The sequence below is a fragment of the Phoca vitulina genome, unplaced genomic scaffold (genome assembly GCF_004348235.1).
Source record: "Phoca vitulina isolate PV1807 unplaced genomic scaffold, GSC_HSeal_1.0 scaffold26, whole genome shotgun sequence".
Taxonomy (NCBI): Eukaryota; Metazoa; Chordata; class Mammalia; order Carnivora; family Phocidae; genus Phoca; species Phoca vitulina.
Window position 1 is genome coordinate 27,192,403 of NW_022589729.1, and position 20,697 is coordinate 27,213,099.

At 40.5% G+C, this 20,697-nt stretch overlaps 1 protein-coding gene across 1 annotated transcript in view; it reads left to right on the forward strand.

Moving 5' to 3' along the window:
• LOC116643532 (complement receptor type 1-like) overlaps positions 1-20,697 on the forward strand; it is a 61,209-nt gene that overhangs the window by 19,014 nt on the left and 21,498 nt on the right. The window contains exons 5-11 of the mRNA XM_032422392.1: positions 1,414-1,812; positions 2,552-2,728; positions 2,821-2,923; positions 11,228-11,313; positions 13,258-13,485; positions 15,969-16,148; positions 16,991-17,090. Coding sequence (XP_032278283.1) covers positions 1,414-1,812; positions 2,552-2,728; positions 2,821-2,923; positions 11,228-11,313; positions 13,258-13,485; positions 15,969-16,148; positions 16,991-17,090 — 1,273 coding nt within the window. The remainder of the gene's footprint in view (positions 1-1,413; positions 1,813-2,551; positions 2,729-2,820; positions 2,924-11,227; positions 11,314-13,257; positions 13,486-15,968; positions 16,149-16,990; positions 17,091-20,697) is intronic.

The window sequence follows — 20,697 nt, forward strand, 5'->3', positions numbered from 1 at the left end:
GGGGGAGGAAATGGAGGTAGAGTGATGTCTGATTTAAATTATTAAGATCACCCTTACCAGAAGGAGAAGCCTCCTTAAGAATTTTTATTTTCATTTATTGTTTTAAAGATTGATTTTTTCTTTTTTTATTATTTTTTTAAAGATTTGATTTATTTATTTGACAGAGAGAGACAGCGAGAGAGGGAACACAAGCAGGGGGAGTGGGAGAGGGAGAAGCAGGCTTCCCGCTGAGCAGGGAGCCCGACGCGGGGATCAATCCCAGGACCCGGGGATCACGACCCCAGCCGAAGGCAGACGTTTAATGACTACCACCCAGGTGCCCCTGATTGATTTACTTTTTAAGGAGAGAGCGAGCGGGGGTGGAGAGAGTGGGCAGAGGGAGAGAGAATCCTCAAGCAGACTCCCCTCTGAGCACGGCACACAACGTGGGGTTCAGTCCCAGGACCGTGAGATCATGACCCAAGTGGAAACCCAGAGTTGGATGCTTAGCTGGCTGAGTCACCCAGGAGCCCCAAGAAATCTTATTTTTAATTTCAAGTGTTTTGGAGTTTTAGATAAAGTTACTTGGTTCTAGTTATATAGCATTATAGTAATATAGTGTGCTATGTCCTCCTTCTACATTTTCAAAAGTATTGAGGGTGCTTTGTGGACTAATATATGATCACTTCTACGTGGGTACCATGTTGTGATATCAAACATCGGCTTGATAAAATGAGTTGGTAAGTTTTCTATCTTTTATATCTCGTGAAACATTTGAAATTTCATTTGGAAGTGTGTATTACCTGGAAGTGACTTTATACAATTTTATGTAAAAGATTTTTTCTATTCTGACAAGTTTCTTCATCCATTCTAGCTTTCTATATTTTCTTGAATGAATATTGGTAATTTCTATTTCCATTCATATCATTTAGATTTTCAAAATGTTTAACATTACATATATAGTCTATAGTTTCATATAATTTTCTTATACATATGCAAATATGTTTGAATTCTATTTCCTACTCTAGTGTATCTGTGTTGTTTCTCTCCCCTTCCATTTTTCTTTTAGCAAGGGTCTTTTTAATTTTTGAAAGCTATCCTGAGCTAATAACAAAATGGAAATTAAGAAGGCAAATGGAAAAGAGTAGGAGAAAACTGTGTACACTATGGTGTGATAATATGATCAAAGAGCTATCTAAGATGAAAGGAATGGGGATTGTTTTAAAAAATGCTTATGCTCATAGGGAATAATATAAGTAGGAAAGGCAGAAGGCATGCTATTATGCCCACCAAAATCACAACCTTGTAAAAATGTGTCTGCATGTTAACAAAGATTAAAAACCAATAACAAATGTAAAAATAGTGATACTCATTTGATTTCTCTGACTAGTTACTTTGACTCACTATTATTTAAGTTGCCATCTCTTTTCCCAGCTATTCCTTGTGGGCCACCCCCAGCCATCGCCAATGGACGTTTCTTTAGCACCAGCAGAGAGTCTTTTCCATATGGAACCGTGGTGAACTATCGCTGCCATCTTGGACAGAGAGGGAAAAAGCTGTTTGAGCTTGTGGGCAACTCATCAATACATTGCACCAGCAAAGACAATCGCGTTGGCATATGGAGCAGTGACCCCCCTCAGTGCATCATACCTAATAAATGCACACCTCCAGACATTGAAAATGCAATAAGGGTATCTGAGAGCAAAACCTTATTTTCCTTACATGAAATTGTGAGGTTTATCTGTGAGCCCGGCTTTGTCATTAAAGGACCCTCCAGTGTGCAATGCCAAGCCCAAAACAAATGGGGGCCAGAGTTGCCAAGCTGCTCTAGGGGTGAGTCTGACTGAGGCTTTGAAGGGACCAACAAAGGGCATGGGTTGCAAGAGGATCAGGAGATCAGTGTTTGTTCTGGGAGAAGAATGCATGGTGATCCGTGCAGTCAATGTGGGGGGATGAAGCATGAAATTAAGAAAGTGTGTGTGTATGTGTGTGTGTGTGTGTGTGTGCGCGCGCGTGCGCACGCGCACACACATGCAAGTGTGCACTTAAGTATATGTGCCTTCATTTTGAAAGCAGGAGCTTAATCATTCGAGGAAGGAGACGTTTGGGACTCTCATACTGAGCAATCCTCAGGGCAAAATACCAGCTTCAGTATCTCTCAGATACCCTGAAAACTGAGGTGCACTCTTTAGTCAGCTGGGCAATAAGCGCTCTAAATGACATCTCATTTACTCTTCACGGCAATGCTTTACAATAGGGCTAATAATTCCATATTGACTAGCCAGCACTAAAGAAAGCACCCCTGGGGGCCTGGCCATACATTTGACCTAGCGCCAGGAAGAACTCAGTTTGAATTATCGGCCTCTTACTAGTTGTGAGGCCTTTAGCTACCTCCCTTCCATATTCTGAACTTCCATAACAGTAAAAGGAGGGGCGGGAGTATCATTTGGTTTCCTTTGTTACACCTGAACTCCCCTTGAATGATGAGTCTGTAACTCCTCGGAAGGGTTAGAATGTAGCAAAAGACACTTCCCCATAACTGACTGGTACTTGGCACCTGTTCTTTCCCCAGTATGTCAGTCGCCTCCAGAAATTCTGCATGGTAAGCGCGCCGCAGGCAAAGAGACCAATTTCTTCCCCGGGCATGAAGTGTTCTACAGCTGCGAGCCCGGCTATGATCTCCGAGGGGCTGCTTCTCTGCGCTGCACGCCCCAGGGAGACTGGAGCCCAGCAGCCCCAAGATGTGCAGGTGCCTCCACTTTCATCTATTTGCAGATCCATCTTTTTGGTCCTCACACGGCCATCTTACTTCTGTTTTCCTTGTTGTGGTGGTTTTCCTAGTGAAATCATGTGTGGACTTCCTGGACCAACTCCCTAATGGCCGTGTGCTCTTTCCACTGAATTTCCGGCTTGGGGCAAAAGTGTCCTTCGTTTGTGATGAGGGGTGAGTGTGACCTGGCAGAGAGATGGGGGACTCAGTACTCCATGCTGATATGCTGACACGGTGGGCAGTGGGGGTCTATCCAAAGAGCAAGCTACCTAACGGAAAAGAAGTACCAAAAAGACTAATATCTGAAACAGTGATTGGGAAGTATGGTAGGAACCAGATAGAACCATGAACAGGTGCTTGAAAAGGAAAAACGCTAAATACACTGTTGAACAGCAGAAGTATAACAACAGATCATGAATATTTAGGTGAAACATTACATGTATGAATGAAAAGTAATTTGTAGGCATGAAGGGATGAATATTGCAGAGCGGTTGTTAAAAAAAAGGTTGGTATGTCAAAGAAAGTTATTTATAAAATAAGTCATATGCACGAGTGTTTCAAAACACAATTTTAAACCAATCAATAGTGGAATTTGGAATAGGAACGAAAGTGTAAATAGGAGTATTTTTCAATCCAATTTTATGTCATCTAATTAGAATTAGTCTGTGTTGAAGGAACATGAAGACTGATGCTCATGTTTCCAATAATGTCATGAACTTTTTTTTTATTATGTTCAATTGGCCAACATATAATACGTCATTAGTTTTTGATGTAGTGTTCAACAATTCATTAGTTGCATATAACACCCAGTGCTCATCACCACACCTGCCCTCCTTAATATCCATCACCCGGTTACCCTATCCCCCTACCTCACTCCCTTCTGTAGCCCTCAGTTTGGTTCCCGGATTCCAGAGTCTCTCATGGTTTGTCTCGCTCTCTGATTTCTTCCCATTCAGTTTTCCCTCCCTTCCCCTGTGGGCCTCCACACTATTCCTTATGTTCCACATATGAGTGAAACCATATGATAATTGTCTTTCCCTGCTTGACTGATTTCACCTAGCATAATCCCCTCCAGTTCCCTCCATGTCGATGCAAATGGTAGGTATTCATCCTTTCTAATGGCTGAGTAATATTCCATTGTATATATGGACCACATCTTCTTTATCCGTTCGTCTGTTGAAGGGCATCTCGGCTCATTCCACAGTTTGGCTATTGTGGACATTGGTGCTATGAACATGGGGGTGCATGTGACCCTTCTTTTCACTACATCTGTATCTTTGGGGTAAATACCCAGTAGTGCAATTTGGGTAATAGGGTAGCTCTATTTTTAACGTCCTGAGGAACCGCCATACTGTTTTCCAGAATGGCTGCACCAGTTTGCATTCCCACCAACAATATAAGAGGGTTCCCCTTTCTCCACATCCTGCCAATACTTGTTGTTTCCTGTCTTGTTAATTTTTGCCATTCTGACTGGTGTAAGGTGGTATCTCAATGTGGTTTTGATTTGTATTTCCCTGATGGCTACTAATGTTGAACATTTATTCTTGTGTCTGTTAGACATTTGTATGTCTTCTTTGGAGAAGTGTCTGTTCATGTCTTCTGCCCCTTTATTGACTGGATTATTTGTTTTTTGGGTGTTGAGTTTGGTAAGTTCTTTATAAATCTTGAGTACAAGCCCTTTATCCGTAACGTCATTTGCAAATATCTTCTCCCATTCTGTCAGTTGCCTCTTAGTTTTGTTGATTGTTTCCTTTGCTGTGCAAAAGCTTTTTTTTTTTTAAGATTTTATTTATTTATTTATTTGAGAGAGACACAGGGAGAGAGGGAACACAAGCAGGGGGAGTGGGAGAGGGAGAGGCAGGCTTCCCACTGAGCAGGGAGCCCGATGTGGGGCTCGATCCAAGGACCCTGGGATCATGACCTGAGCCGAAGGCAGGAGCTTAACGACCGAGCCACCCAGGCACCCCTGTGCAAAAGCTTTTTATCTTGATGAAGTCCCAAAAGTTCATTTTTGTTTTTCTTTCCCTTGCCTTTAGCGATATGTCTTAAAAGAAGTCGCCGTGGCCAATGTCGAAGAGGTTACTGCTTTCGTTCTCCTCTAGGATTTTGATGGATTCCTGTCTCACATTTAGGTCTTTCATCCATTTTGAGTTTATCTTTGTGTATGGTGTAAGAAAATGGTCCAGTTTCATTCTTCTGCATGTGGCTGCCCAATTTTCCCAGCACCATTTATTGAAGAGACTGTCTTTTTTCCATTGGATATTCCTTCCTGATTTGTCGAAGATTAGTTGACCATAGAGTTGAGGGTCCATTTCTGGGGTCTCTATTCTGTTCCATTGATCTATGCGTCTGTTTTTATGCCAATACCATGCTATCTTGTTGATCACAGCTTTGTAATATAGCTTGAAATCAGGCATTGTGATGCTCCCAGCTTTGGTTTTCTTTTTCAACAATCCCCTGGAGATTCAGGGTCTTTTCTGGTTCCATACAAATTCTAGGATTGTTTGTTTCAGTTCTTGAAAAATGTCGATGGTGATTTTATAGGGATTGCATTGAAAGTGTAGATTGCTCTGGGCAACATGGACATTTTCACAATGTTTATTCTTCCAATCCATGAGCTTGGAATGTTTTTCCATCTCTTTGTGTCTTCCTCAATTTCTTTCATAAGTGTTCCGTAGTTTCTAGAGTATAGATCCTTTACCTCTTTGGTTAGGTTTATTCCTAGGTATCTCATGGTTTTTGGTGTTATTTTAAGTGGAATCGATTCCATAATTTCTCTTTCTTCAGTCACATTGTTAGTGTATAGAAATGCAACTGATTTCTGTGCATTGATTTTGTATCCTGCCATGTTGCTGAATTGCTGTATGACTTCTAGTAATTTGGCAGTGGAGTCTATCGGGTTTTTCCACATAAAGTATCATGTCATCTGTGAAGAGAGATAGTTTGACTTCTTTGCCAATTTCAATGCCTTTCATTTCTTTTTGTTGTCTGATTGCTGTGGCTAGGACTTCTAGTACTATGTTGAACAAAAGTGGTGAGAGTGGGCATCCCTGTCGTGTTCCTGACCTTAAGGGAAAAGCTCTCAGTTTTTCCCCATTGATAATGATATTTGCTGTGGGCTTTTTATAGATGGTTTTTATGATATTGAGGTATATTCCCTCCATCCCTATATTTTGAAGAGTTTTAATCAGGAAAGGTTGCTGTATTTTGTTGAATGTTTTTTTCTGCGTCAGTTGAGAGGATCATATGGTTCTTGTCTCTTCTTTTGTTAATGTGATCAATCACATTGATTGATTTGCGAATGTTGAACCACCCTTGCATCCCAGGAATAAATCCCACCTGGTCATGGTGAATAATCCTTTTAATGTACTATTGGATCCTAATGGCTAGGATCTTGTTGAGTATTTGGGCATCCATGCTCATCAGGGATATTGGTCTGTAATTCTCCTTTCTGATGGGATCTTTGTCTGGTTTTGGGATCGTGGTAACGCTGGCCTCATAAAATGAGTTTGGAAGTTTTACTTCCATTTCTGTTTTTTGGAACAGCTTCAGTAAAATAGGCATGATTTCTTCTTTAAATGTTTGGTGGAATTCCCCTGGGAGGCCATCTGGCCCTGGACTCTTGTTTTTTAGCAGGTTTTTGATTACTGTTTCAATTTCCTTCCTGGTTATTGGTCTGTTCAGATCATCTATTTCTTCCTGTTTCAGTCTTCGTAGTTTATAAGTGTCCAGGAATGCATCCGTTTCTTCCAGATTGCCTAGTTTGTTGGCATATAGCTGCTGGTAGTAAGTTCTAATAATTGTCTCTATTTCCTTCGTGTTGGTTGTGATTTCTCCCCTTTCATTCATGATTTTATTAATTTGGGTCCATTCTCTTTTCTTTTGAATAAGTCTGGCCAGAGGTTTATTTATCTTTTTAATTCTTTCGAAGAACCAGCTTCTAATTTCGTTGATCTGTTCTACTGTTCTTCTAGTTTCTATTTCATTGATTTCTGCTCTAATCTTTATTATTTCTGTTCTCCTGCTTGGTTTAGGCTTTATTTGCTGTTCTCTCTCCATATCCTTTAGGTATGAGCTTAGCTTGTGCATTTGGGATTTTTCTGATTTTTTGAGAGAGGCTTGGATGGCTATGTACTTCCCTCTGAGGACTGCCTTTGCAGTATCCCATAGGTTCTGAACCGATGTGTTTTCATTTTCATTGGTTTGCATGAATTGTTTAAGTTCCTCTTTAATTTCCTGGTTGACCCATTCATTCTTTAGCAGGATGCTTTTTAACCTCCAAGTGTTTGCATCCCTTCCAAATTTTCCCTTGTGGTTGAGTTCCAGTTTCAATGCATTGCAGTCTGAAAATATGCAGGGAATAATCTCAATCTTTTGGTATCGGTTGAGACCTCATTTGTGACCCAGTATGTGATCTATTCTGGAGAAAGTTCCATGTGCACTCGAGAAGAATGAGTATTCTTTTGTTTTAGGATGGTATGTTCTGTATATATCTACAAAGTCCATTTGGTCCAATGTGTCCTTCAAAGCTCTTGTTTCTTTGTTGTTCTTCTGCTTAGATGATCTTTCTAATGCTGTGAATGGAGTGTTGAAGTCTCCTACTACTAAGGTATTATTATGATTCTTATTTTGGTTAAAAGTTGGTTTATGTAGTTGGCTGCTCCTGTGTTGGGGGCATAGATAATTACAATTATTATATTTTTTTGTTGGCTAGACCCTTTAAGTATGATACAGTGTCCTTCTACATCTCTTACTACAGTGTTTGGCTTAAAATCTAATTTGTCTGATATGAGAATTGCTACCCCAGCTCTCTTTTGAGGTCCACTAGCATAATAAATGGTTCTCCATGCCCTTACTTTCAATCTGGAGGTGTCTTTAGGTCCAAAATGAGTCTTTTGTAGACAGCATGTGGATGGGTCCTGCTTTTTTATCCAATCTGAAACGTGTGCCTTTTGATGGGAGCATTCAGCCCATTCACATTGAGAGTAACTATTGAAAGATATGAATTTAGTGTCATTGTATTGCCTGTAAAGTCCCCGTTTCTATAGTTATCTCTTAATTTCTGGTCTACATTACTCTTGAGGTCTTTCTTCTTTTATAGAATCCCCGTTAATATTTCTTGCAGGGCTGGCTTGGTGGTCAGAGATTCTTTCAGTTTCTGCCAGTCCTGGATGCTCTTTATCTCTCCATCCGTTCTGAATGACAGCCTTGCTGGATAAAGTATTCTTGGCTGCATGTTCTTCTCATTTACTACCCTGAATATGTCTTGCCAGCCCTTTCTGGCTTGCCAGGTCTCTGTGGATAGGTCTGATGTTATTCTGATGTTCCTCCCTCCATATGTAAGAAATCTCTTTCCCCTAGCTGTTCTCAGGATAGCTTCCTTGGCTCTAAGATTTGCAAGCTTCACTATTATATGTTGGGGCATTGATCTATTTTTATTGATTTTGGGAGGGGTCCTCTCTGCCTCTTGGACATGAATGCTTGTTTCCTTCCCCAGATTAGGGAAGTTCTCAGCTATGATTTGCTCAAATATACCTTCTAGTCCTCTCTCTCTCTCTCTCTCTCCACCCCCTCAGGGATCCCAATAATTCTGACATTGGAACATTTCATGGCATCATTGTCTTTCTAAGTCTGTTCCAATGGGCAACTAGCTGCCTATCTCTATCTTCCTCAGCTTCCTTCCTTTCCTAGATCACTAATTTGTTCTTCTGCTTCATTTACCTTGACTGTTAGAGTATCCAGGTTAGACTGCATCTCATCCATAGCATTTTTAAGTTCAGCCTGATTAGATCTCATTTCTGCTCTTACAGATTCTATATTGTCACTAATGCTTTTCTCAAGCCCAGCTATTGACTTCCTGATTTCTACCCTGAAGTCTATCTCTGACTTCTTGCCTATATCCGTATCCATTAGATCTGTGGCAGAAGACATTGTCTCTGGTTCTTTTCTTTGTTGGGAGTTCCTCCTTGTCATTCTGTTGAGGGATGTTTGAGGGAATGTACAGAGTCCAAAATATCAATCATGACCCAAGCAAAATGCACCTTAGAAAATATACGAAGTGGTCAAAAGCTACCACAGATACACCACCAAAGCCAAGATGATCCAAAACAATAAAAAAGAAAGAGAAAAGAAAGAGTGGGAAAAAAGAGCAAGGGTGGGGAGAGAGATTATAATCTCTCAGGGTGGACACAGCAGGGTGATCTGCTCATTCCTGCTTGATTTTTGGTCTGTGTGTTAGAAGACACTATATCCCCAAATTGCAAAGAAATCAGAACTTACATATATCTCAAGATAATATTGAATAGAGTGAAAAACGGGCTAGTATGGGGCATAAATCTATAAAACATATATGTGAAAAAAAAAAGTTAAGAAACAACTTAAAAACATAGGTTGGGAAATAAGAATCTATTTGAAACAGGAGCAGGGTTAATAAAAAAAAAAAAAAAGAATAAGAAAAGAAACTAAAAAAGAAATGTAAAATTTTAGCCTGAAGTATAAGCGAGTTGTGAGGGAACACCTGGAGCTCCCTATATTATTTTCCCCTGGCCCTGGGGTTTTACAGTCTTGTGCAAAATAAGCTTATCATTTACCTGTTCTTCCAGTCTGTCTTCTGGGGGAGGGGCCTGCTGCTCAGCTCCCCAGGCTTCTTTGCCTGGGTGGAGTTGCCCCAACCCTTGTCAGGGGGATGGGCTTAATGTGAGCTGGTTGGCTGCATGGCTTTGGTTCCCTGGCTTCTTTCTGCTTCTCTGCTTCTCTTTAGAGGGTCAGAGCATACGTGGCCGTGGGGTAATTTCTGGCCCAGCCCCGCAATGTCATGGTCCCCCCCGCCCCCCGCCTCAACAAATACTCCAGATCAATCCATCTCCACCTGGGCATGTCCCAACTCCACAGACTCATGCAATTCATGCCCGCAGCACCTCTCCCAGGGGAGTTACAGGGAACCTCGAGCGCCTCGGTGCCTTGTGACTCTTCGACTGCCAGTGACCCTGGGCTCGTGCGAGCACCCTCCTCCATAGCTCCTAGGTCACACTGCGTGCCGCCCACCATCTCCTCGTGGGCCACACTGCCCTGAGAGCTGTCGCTGTCGTGGGCACAAGCCATTCTATATCTCCTCTAGGATGTTAGACAGCCAGCACCTTCTAGTCCTTTTCAGGGTGCTTAGGCAGAGGGAGGTCTCCCTACCAGCTCAGCTCACAGTTTATGGTGCCTGGAGCAAAAAGTCCCCTCTGGGCTCCCTGACCATAACCAATGTCCTCGCTCCACTGCTTGGACACTCTATTGGTTCGGGCTCCCCCATTCTTTCTGAGTCTCCTGGAATCCTGAGACCACTATGATCCACCTAGAATTCTGCCCTATTCACCCCCTATGCCCTTTTCAGAAGGGGATGCCTTTCACTAGAGTATATTTCCAAGGGTCCTGATTTTTTTGCTCTGGTGTTATATCACTTTCCGGCGACTGGCTTATGGAGGCTTCCTCCCCCTCTGCTTATCTTCAGATATTTCCCCCAAGGATTCAAGGTTCTGCACCTCCTACCTTGTAAAAAGTAGTCATTTTTCTGCTTGTGGAGATCCAGATAAATCTTCTTACATCTCAGTTGAATTCGGGTGTGTTTGGAATGGTTTGATAGCTATCCAGCTAAATTCAAGGGACCAGATGAAATGAGGTCCATTACTCTGCCACCATCTTGCCCCCCTCTGTCATGAACTGTTTCTGGGAATCTTAATGACCTTGGTATTATGTTCCAACACACATCCAAAGTGAAGATCAACAAAGGGGCAAAGATTAGGTAATTTTACAGGCAAAATTAAAAATCATGGATGACGGGTAAAAATCATGGATGACAGAGCAGATGTCCTCAATATATTCTGAGGGTCCCTTGGCAGGCAGCAAATATCTGTCACCCAACAAAGCCCTGGAGGCAATCCAGGCAGCCGCTGCTCTGACAATAAGCCAGATGTTTTAGGAGGATGGGCCTCCAGAGAATCATCTCTTCTCACCTTTTCTTATTTGTCCTAGATAATTTGGCTTGACTCATCACTAATGTGGATATGCCACAGGCATCATTCAGGAGCATTCCAAAAGTTTTGGCCAAAAACAGTCTCTGCTGTCTTTCCTCACTTTCTCCGATTGACCAGCTTGAATTGGGAGTCGTTTTCCTCCTGAGCCACTAGAGAGGAAAGTGCTATGGTGTGCCCTAGAGAACAGAGCTCCACACAGAGACAGACAGGGAGCTGTCCGAGGGCAGGCGGGACAGATGACCTCCTGAGGGTCGACAACCAGACACCGTTGTTATTGCTCTGTCTTCACTGGAAACCACAATCCTGCCAAATGTTTTGATTTCGGAGCCTCTATCAGCTGGGAAAGCCAACGAGCTGGGCTTTTTCCCCTGGGATTTAAGTCAGGCATTAAACTGTATTTCAGCAGAACAGGAGAGAGAAATGGTGTGCTCACCCATTCACTGTGACTTTTGTTCCTCAGGTTCCATTTAAAGGGCAGTTCTGCTAGTTACTGCGTCTTGGTTGGAACAGAAAGCCTTTGGAATCACAGTGTTCCTGTGTGTGAACGTGAGTACAAAGAATGCCTGTTCAGGTTGGCACCTCCCTCCATGTTTTATTTGTTTGTTCGTTTAATGTGTTTTGCCTATAAAATTACCTAATATTTGCCCCTTTATTGATCTTCACTTTGGATCGACATCTCTCTTTGTTGCAAGGATTGTTTCATCATGTGTGTTTATAATGTTCATAAGCATAATGTGTGCTACAAATGGAGAGAAATACTTCATAGATAGAGGGAAATTTAGAGCCTGAAGCATTTTTCCTGTCAAAAAATGATAGCTTTTCTATCTTTGTCTCGATCAGCTCTTCACTCCTAGCCTCATTCTTTTGACAAATAGTTTTGAGCACCTGCTATGTGCCAACCGGTCTTCTAGATGCTGGGAATACAGCTGTAAACAAAACAGACTAGGACCCTGCGTTCATGTTGTTTATATCCTTGTGTAGGGGGAAAGACAAAAAAATAACAAACAGGGGCCCCTGGGTGGCAAGGTCAGTTAAGCGTCAGACTCTTGGTTTTGGCTCTGGTCTGTCTCAGGGTCATGGGATCGAGCCCCACGTCAAGCTCAGAGCTGAGCTCAGAGTCTGCTTGAGAGTCTCTTTCCTTCTCCCTCTGCCTTTCCTGTTTGTGCTCTCTCTCTCCCTTGAAATAACTAAATCTTTAAAAATAATGGCAAGCAAACACATAAATAGACTATTTCAGATAATACCAAGTGTTATTACAAAAAAAATAGGGTAATGCAATAAAATAATTCGATATTGGGAATACACCTGTAAAGAAGACAGACTAGGACCTTGCTTTCCTGTTGTTTATAATTGTTTTTAAGAGGACAGAAATATAATGTGTTAAATACAGAAACACTACTAATATATTCAATCTGCCCATTTATTTCTTCATGAAATCAAACAGGATGTTGCTTCATCTTCTGATCATAGCTATTGAAACATACGTGTTTATAATAAATGCTTTCACATGAATATTTTGCTCTAAAGTCGTTTGGAAATTTTGTATTGATTTATATAATGAAACTCAATAATTACATCCTTCATATCTGGAAGTCAGCTATTTGAAAACCTTAACTTTCCTGGAATCTAGTTAAGAAGCATGAAGGAAAGAAAGAAAAATACTCCCATGAACCCAGATCACTCACTAGAGTGTAAACATTGGTTAAGCTATTCCACCTTTTGATTGTTCATAATTCTTTCAAGCTGCGGTATCCTCTCCCAAATACAGATCAAATCAGAAAGGGAAAGGAATATCTCCAGACAGTTAGCTCAAAAGAAGAAATGTGTATTTCCATAATGAGAAAAAAACCTGTAAAAACTAATAAATATCTCAAAAGTCATAACATTTCTGCATCTTCTGGATCGTGCATAGGACCATTGGGATGTTTCACTCATTGTGATGGCATTACTATAACCATCCATTTTGTTTTTGAGCATAACAGCCTCGAGTCATCAAGAAAAGATTAAATCAGTGATAGACAAATAGTAAATGTATAATATATTTTGAAAGATCTCTCTGGGGTGAAGATCCTTGATGTCAAAAAAGATTTTCTCTATCTTGTGCTTAAAATAGTACTTGATAAAGAGTAGGTCCTCAAAAAATTCCTGTTGAATTGATGGATAATTTTCTTATTAAAAGGTTGATTTTCTTCTCATTGGGATTAAGAAGACTGTTGTCTATTTTAAAAGAATGAGCTCTCAATTATCCAGAAATCTTAACTCTCCGAAGAGTTCAGGATGATTAAGTCCCTTCTGGGCTTTGATTTCAGTGTCATTTCATTCAGAAGCATCTCAACAGAGACCTAATATATTTATTTTGTGGTTTATACTCTTTTGAGAGTTAATTATTTAATTGGGAACACAGTCACAGCACATCCCATAATTGTGGAATCAACTCAGATTAAAATATAAACATTTTAATGTAACTTAGAACACTTGTGTTTTTTCCAGAAATCTTTTGTCCACATCCTCCCTCTATCCTTAATGGGCACCACACCGGAACTTCTCAGGGAGACATTCCCTATGGAAAGGAAATTACTTACACGTGTGACCACCACCCAGCCAGAGGGATGACCTTCAACCTCATCGGGGAGAGCACCATCCACTGCACAAGTGACGGTCAAGGGAGGGGCATTTGGAGCGGCCCTGCCCCTCGCTGTGAACCTGCTGGTCCTGCTGGTTAGTACCCATGTACCCCGAATGGATTCAGAACATCTGGCCAAGATCCTTCATATTTCCATAAGATTATGGTGTTTGTTTGTGAGTTTAACATCGTCATAAGTCAAAGTGTCAGAGTTGCATGCCATAGCTAAAACAGATGAGTCCAGCAGTGCCAAGCTGTGTTTGAATAGTAAGATGTGAAGAACTCTTCTTGCTGGTGCAGTGGTGAACAGAGTGGGGTAAGAGGAGAGAGGGAAGGGTGAGGGGAAAGTAGTAAGCATTGTGTATAAATCAAGAAGAAATACGTTTTCTTTGGAGAGGACTGGAGAACAACTGGTATGAACACTAACCAATGCCAGGGTAACTGATATACACCCCCCGCAAGTTCATGGGCATACAAAGGATCAAACTGGCAATATGGATATTATTTAGCTAAGGCTTTAGCTAGTCCTATGCTAAATAGGCTAAGTAACCAAAAAGACTCGACCTTGGTAGCTTAAGACCTTGACTCAAAGTATGCCCATTTGTCACCTGGCTTCTGAGCCCCACTTAATCTTTGTCCTTGAACTTTTCCATTCTGAGAGTTAGAAGCAAGGAAAGATTAGCTCAAGGAAGAGTACAAAAAAGGAAGAGGCTTTTTCTTCCTAAAGACTGGAGGTTACCTGGTTCTTGAGGCCTGACTGTAGGCCTTCCCAAGGTGGAAGCGGGAGTATAGTGGGAATGTGGCACCAGACTTGGAATACCACATGAGAGAGAAAAGCAAGCCAATGAGAAAAAGCAACACATGATGAAAGGCATTTAACCTTTCTTTGGTGTCCCTCCCATTCCAGCTGGATGGTTATATTAGAATCCAGTGAGGTTTCTTTAAATGAAGTTGCCTAGGCCACCAGCCATGCATATTGAATGGGCAAATAGAAGCAGTCTCCTCCAAAAAGGAGATAGTTGAGTACAGACTCTATTCAAAATATGCAGCACGCAATCTACCCTTTCACTAAGAAGACATAGCTGCTTAGACAAAGCTGCTCAATGGCTTAGTCTGTTTTGTCATTGTTCTTAAATATCTGGCTTAGCATCAAAATGAGAATGGTCAGTAATTTCCTAGGGCTGCCATAAAATTACCACAAACTAAATGGCTTAAAACAACAGAAAGGTGTTCTTTCACAGATCTGAGGGCTAAAAGTCTGAAATCAAGGTGTTGGCAGGGCTGCATTCCCTCCTATGACTCTAAAGGAGAATCCTTTGCCTCTCTCAGCTTCTGGTGGCTCCTGGCATTCCTTGGCTTGTAGACACATCATTCCAATCCCTGCCTCTGTCTTCACATGGCCTTCTCCCCTGTGTCTCTGTGTATCAAATGTCCCTGTCCTTGGGGGTATAGCTCAGTGGTAGAGCATTTAACTGCAAATGTCCCTGTCCTTTCTCTTATAGATACCACCTATCATTGTATTTAGGGCCCACCCTGGTAATCCAGGACGATCTTAGTTTTTTTTTCTTTTTTTTTAAAAGATTTTGTTTATTTATTTGACAGAGAGAGATACACAGCGAGAGAGAGAACACAAGCAGGGGGAGTGGGAGAGGGAGAAGCAGGCTTCCCGCAGAGCAGGGAGCCCAATGCGGGGCTCGATCCCAGGACCCTGGGATCATGACCTGAGCCGAAGGCAGACGCTTAACGACTGAGCCACCCAGGTGCCACCAGTTTTTTTTTTTTCTTTTTTACTTAGAAATTTTATTCCCCCAATCACACTATTAAAAGCTCCCAATCACACTATTAAAAGCTCCTTATAAAACACTAAACAAAAGCAATCCACAGAAAGAAAAGGAAATATATATATAAATATTTATGCCAAAAGCAGTAGCATTACAAATATCAATTGATTTTAAATAGAATATATCAAGGAAGTAAACAATTTTTAAATACGTTTCAAAAATCTGATTTCACCTTGAGAGTGTTACCTTAATTACAGCTGAAAAGACCCTTATTCCAAGTAAGCTTCCATGGTGAGGTCCTAGATGGGTGTACCTTTTGGGGGAACATCATTCAACCCACTACAAGCAGTGACTGCTATTTAGAGCCAGAGAGGCTGCTTATGGTAGACACCCTGAGAAGGAGGTAGGGAGGAATAAATGGAGAGAGAAGGTAAAATATGTGTTGATATACATGAGCATATTAACACCAAGAAATGAGAATATGAATGGTTAACCCTACACACAGGCAGTCTAATAGGCCTGACACATGAAACCATTAGCTAAAATTCTTGCTTTGGTGAAACAAGAGCAGAAAGGCCAGAAGGGTGAATAGTCTTCCAAGTAGTAAAAAATTTCCTGATGAGTAGATGCTGTTGGAAAGCACCATCCTAAAGTAACTTGAAGGGGAAGAAAACCTTTTGCCATTATTGTAAGTCTCTGTTTCCCTGAGCGCATCTACCAGCTTCATTGGAAAGAATGAGGAAGTAGGTTGGAAATCACTCTGCTCACTGTGGTATTCCTGTGATTTTGCTCTCCAGGTTACTGCGAAGCCCCAGAAGAGTTTCCGTTTGCCAAACCTACAACCCTGACTGATGAGTCTGAGTTTCCGATTGGGACATCTTTGAATTATGAATGTTCCCCTGGGTATTTTGAGGATATGTTTTCTATCACCTGCTTAGAAAACTTGGTCTGGTCGAGTGCCGAAGGTATCTGTAGACGTGAGTAATGCCATCCTGGGAGCTCCTTCACGTATGTCAAGGCCTCTGTGGGATCCAATTTAATTTGTTCAAATTTTGTAGGCAAGACATCTAGGTTTGCCCAAGGCATTTAAATGGAGGGTAGACTTTGTCGGTCAGCCTTTCTTTCTTGTTTTTTTTTTAAGATTTATTTATTTATTTGACAGAGAGAGACACAGCCTGAGAGGGAACATAAGCAGGGGGAGTGGGAGAGGAAGAAGCAGACTCCTCACCAAGCAGGGAGCCCGATGTGGGGCTCGATCCCAGGACCCTGGGATCATGACCTGAGCCGAAGGCAGACGCCTAATTACCGAGCCACCCAGGGACCCTGTCAGTCATCCTTTCTTATTGCCTGGAGTCTGTGCCTTGACTCGATATTCATGTCACAGGAATGTCTCTCACAAAAGGAATCCCAGGGGAAATTTCCAGTCACTGGTGTTGATCTTTGATGGCTAAAATCTGGAAATGAATGAAATAGGGACACCAAAGAAAATTATGTAGGTCACAGTGAATGGTGCTTGGCTAACCCAGATGGAGGGGAAATTCCAAATTGTGAGGCCGTTGATTTAGGCTGATGGGATGAGAAAATAATTCTTTATCCATAAATGACTTTTATTGGGAGATTCAGGAGTAGTCTTTTAAAAAGCAGTGCTCTGTAGCTGCTTGATTCTAAGCTTGTATGGTGAATTTCCTCAAAGCAGTCATTTCTGTGGAGGAATCAGAAGTATATAGGCTGTTCAGTATGCTACACTCCGGGCTAAACCTTAAAAACAAAGGTAAATTGAACTCTACACCTAGCCCCAAATTCTGCTTCTCTCCCGTAGGAAAATCATGTGAAGCTCCACCAGAACCCTTCAATGGCATGGTGCATATAAACACAGATACCCAGTTTGGATCAACAGTTCATTATTCTTGTAATGAAGGGTGAGTTGAGAACACTATCGCTAGGATATGAGTTCCAGAACAATACTATCTCTGACCTAGTCTGACACAAGCAGACTAGACTATCACCTGCACTTCAAAAAGTTAGCAATAAGGACTTCTGGGTAGAGATGGTACCTTGAACATTGGCATATGGACAAAGGAATATAAAAAAGAAGTAGCAATCTCTATTTGTATTTCAATGAGGGGAGGGCACCAGGTTCCTGCTGAAGGTAATACATGTGAAACCTGGTAAGATATTCACTGGATAAAAAGGACCAGCCTGCTAAATGAGTAAAAGGAGAAATGCTAGTGGAACAATGCAGGCAACATTCTTAACTAAGATCAGCAAGTACTATAGCTGAGTTGGAGGACCTTGAAGTAGGGGTTGGAGAGGAAGTCTTAATGATGTAGTAGCTCTGGGCAATGTAACTATTAACATGTACAACGAGCGGGAACATTCATGGAGTTCTTGCCCTCAACTCTTCCTTGGCACAGGGAACCATGCTAGATACATACCATTGCCTCAATGTAGAGGGAGCAGTTAAGGAATGTGTACCAACTTTCAGTTGCCACAATAAATTCAGAGAAAAAAATAGAATTTTATTTTATTGGATTAGAAAAATAAACATATATGCATCAGACATATTTGGAAGCCATGAATAACACAAAGATCAAAAAAATCACCACCCAGCATTCTACCACTCATCATAGTTAATATTTTGCTATGAGTTCTTCTAGGATTTTTATCTGAAAATTCACATGTAACCCAGATGTCCATTGAGCTCAATTGAAAATCATCGATTCTGCCCTCACCACCGCCCTCCTGCTCCCAACAAGGACTTCTGATTTCTTAGTTCATCAGTCCTTCAAATGACTGTAGCCCCAGTCAACATCAATGACATTATCAAGACAGTGAAAAGAGAGCCCACAGATTGGCAAAGAATATTTGTAAATCATTTCTCTAACAAGGATTTCATACACAGATTATAGAAAGAAGTCCTGCAATTCAACAAAAGAAATGCTTACAATGCAATTGAGAAAATGGGCAAAGGATTGGAATAGACGTTTCTCCAAAGAGGATATACAAATGTTCCAGGAAACACATGAACAGATACTAAATATTATTAGTCATTAAAAAAACACACATCAAACCTACTTCACATGTTATAGGATGGCTCTAATAATTTTTTTTTAATGAAAAATAAAAGTGTAAGGAGGATGTAGAGAAAATGGAACCCTTGTGGTTGCTAGTGGGCATGTGAACTCATGCGGCCGCTGTGGGAAGCAGTTCAGTGATTCCAAAGTTACCCTGGAATTACCCTGTGACAGCAATTCCAATCCTAGGTATGTATTCAAACAGATTGAAAACAGAGACTCAGACAGATATGGGTTTATCAGCTGTTCTACCTATTTTTAAGTATAACCTGATAAATTATATTTTTCCTACAAAATGACACATCTCACAGATGTTTTCAATTTCATTGGGATAGAGAGGACATAATATTTTTATAAAGTATTTTATAATGTGTACTTTATAAAATTTCCTCAATATCTATGCTTATAACTATTTTCTCATTCTTATGTAAATCTGTAGAATTGTTATTTTGTGAAGTTACAATTGGCCAAGATTTGTTTGTTTTAATCAGCCTTTAAAGAAATTGCTCTTAGATTTACTTATCATTTCTATTCTATTTATTTAAAGAAACTGCTCTTAGACTTACCATTTCTATTCTATCTTTCATACTTATTGATTTATTAATTCCTCAGACCGGCTTCCTTTATATGTTCATGTTTATAATCTTTAAAACATCAAAGTAAAATGTTGGGTTCATTTATTTGAATTTTTTTTTATCTTTTAAAAGATTTTTATTTATTTATTTATTTATTTATTTATTTATTTATTTATTTGAGACAGAGAGAGAAAGAGTACAGGGGTTGGGGACAGAGGGACAGACAGACCCCCCACTTAGCACAGAGCCAGACGTGGGGCTCTATCCCAGGACCCTGAGATCATGACCTAAGCGAAAGTCAGATGTTTAACCAACTGAGACACCCAAGTGCCCCTGAAATTTTTCTTGTCAAATAACAAAAGTATTAAATGTTCTCTAAAGACAGTTTTGGCATTAGCACCCCAGAAATTTTCAAAGAGTAACATTTGCATCAGCATTTATAATGAAGGCACTGAATAATGTCAGGTTTATCACTACAGGCTGCTGAGGCCAATTGACATTCAAACTCTAACCTCAATATCTGTCATGTGAATTTGAACAGATTTGTTAAACTCTGTTTTCTCTCTTGTAAAATGGGGGCTAGGCATAATATTCACTTCAAAGCATTATTTTAAATATTAAGTAAGTGAATCTATGTCAAACACTTTGAAGAGTGGAGCACATGACTCGCTGATCATGTGTTATGCTTATCCTACAGGTAATCTGCAATGGCTGTTTTACTTTTGTCTTTGACCAAGATCCAAACTTTTGAATTTTGTATTTATCCTGTGGTTATTAAATTGCTAGTGTTATTGTATTATAATGAGAGTGTATAGCTGTTTCGATTTTTCCTATGTGCAAATTTTTGGGGGTACACTCTGAGGAATATGTTACAACTTTTATAAATGGCTCCTAGAAAGAAAGCTTACATTCTCTGTAAGATACAAAGTTTAACACACAGTTGAATGTGCTGCAGAATCATATCTGTGAGCTACTTTTAATCATTTGCAGCCTATTGAATGTCTCCATAGATTCCCTCTACTCCAAACTAGTTGAAAGTCCATGAACAAAATAGGAAGGACAGAAGTAGCACCATGTTCCAGCCGCTACATATCCCATCCCTGACCTTATGTAATAGCGTCTCTAATGTCTGTCTCAGCATGCTTCTGCACAGTGTGCATATTGCCTACAGGGAAGGGAATCTCATGGCTCTTCTTGATCAGTGGTTTAGCTTCATGGCCACCTGAATTCCTAATGTCCAGGGAAGCTAAGGAGTAGGCTTGAGTAAAAGAATTTCAGAGAGATGGGAAATCAAGTCAGAAAAATTACAACATAATTGTTACTGGAGCATATTAGTGTTTCATAATACATTCAAAAATATTCCATTTTTTACAGCCATACATAGACTGGAACCTGCCTCACATTTTTTACTTCAATTCTCTAACTTAGTCATAGTGAACACATTAAGAGCAATGTCTATAGTCAAAAGTCAGGGAACATCCATGATCCTGTGCTCTTAAGACAACTGTTAAATGTATGATAGGAGAAAGGCAGAGGGAAATACACTACTGCTTCTCAAATTGTTTCTTTGAAGAAATTTTGAAGAGTAAATTTTTGTTGGCACATTTGAAAAGATTTTACAACATAGTTAATAAAAAAAAAAAAAAAACAAGCAACAATAAGTAAAACTCAATCACTACCTAAATATAAAAGTGACTCAATGTGTCTACAAAAGTATTCACTGCCATTGCTCTACCCACATAGTTCCCGTCACCTTTATGTCACTGATTTTGGAAGACCTGGTATATAAGTTAGGATTAGATTAAGCTGTAAAAGACAGAACAAACAAAATAACAGAGGCTTAAACAAGATAACATTTTACTTCTCTCTCAGGTTAA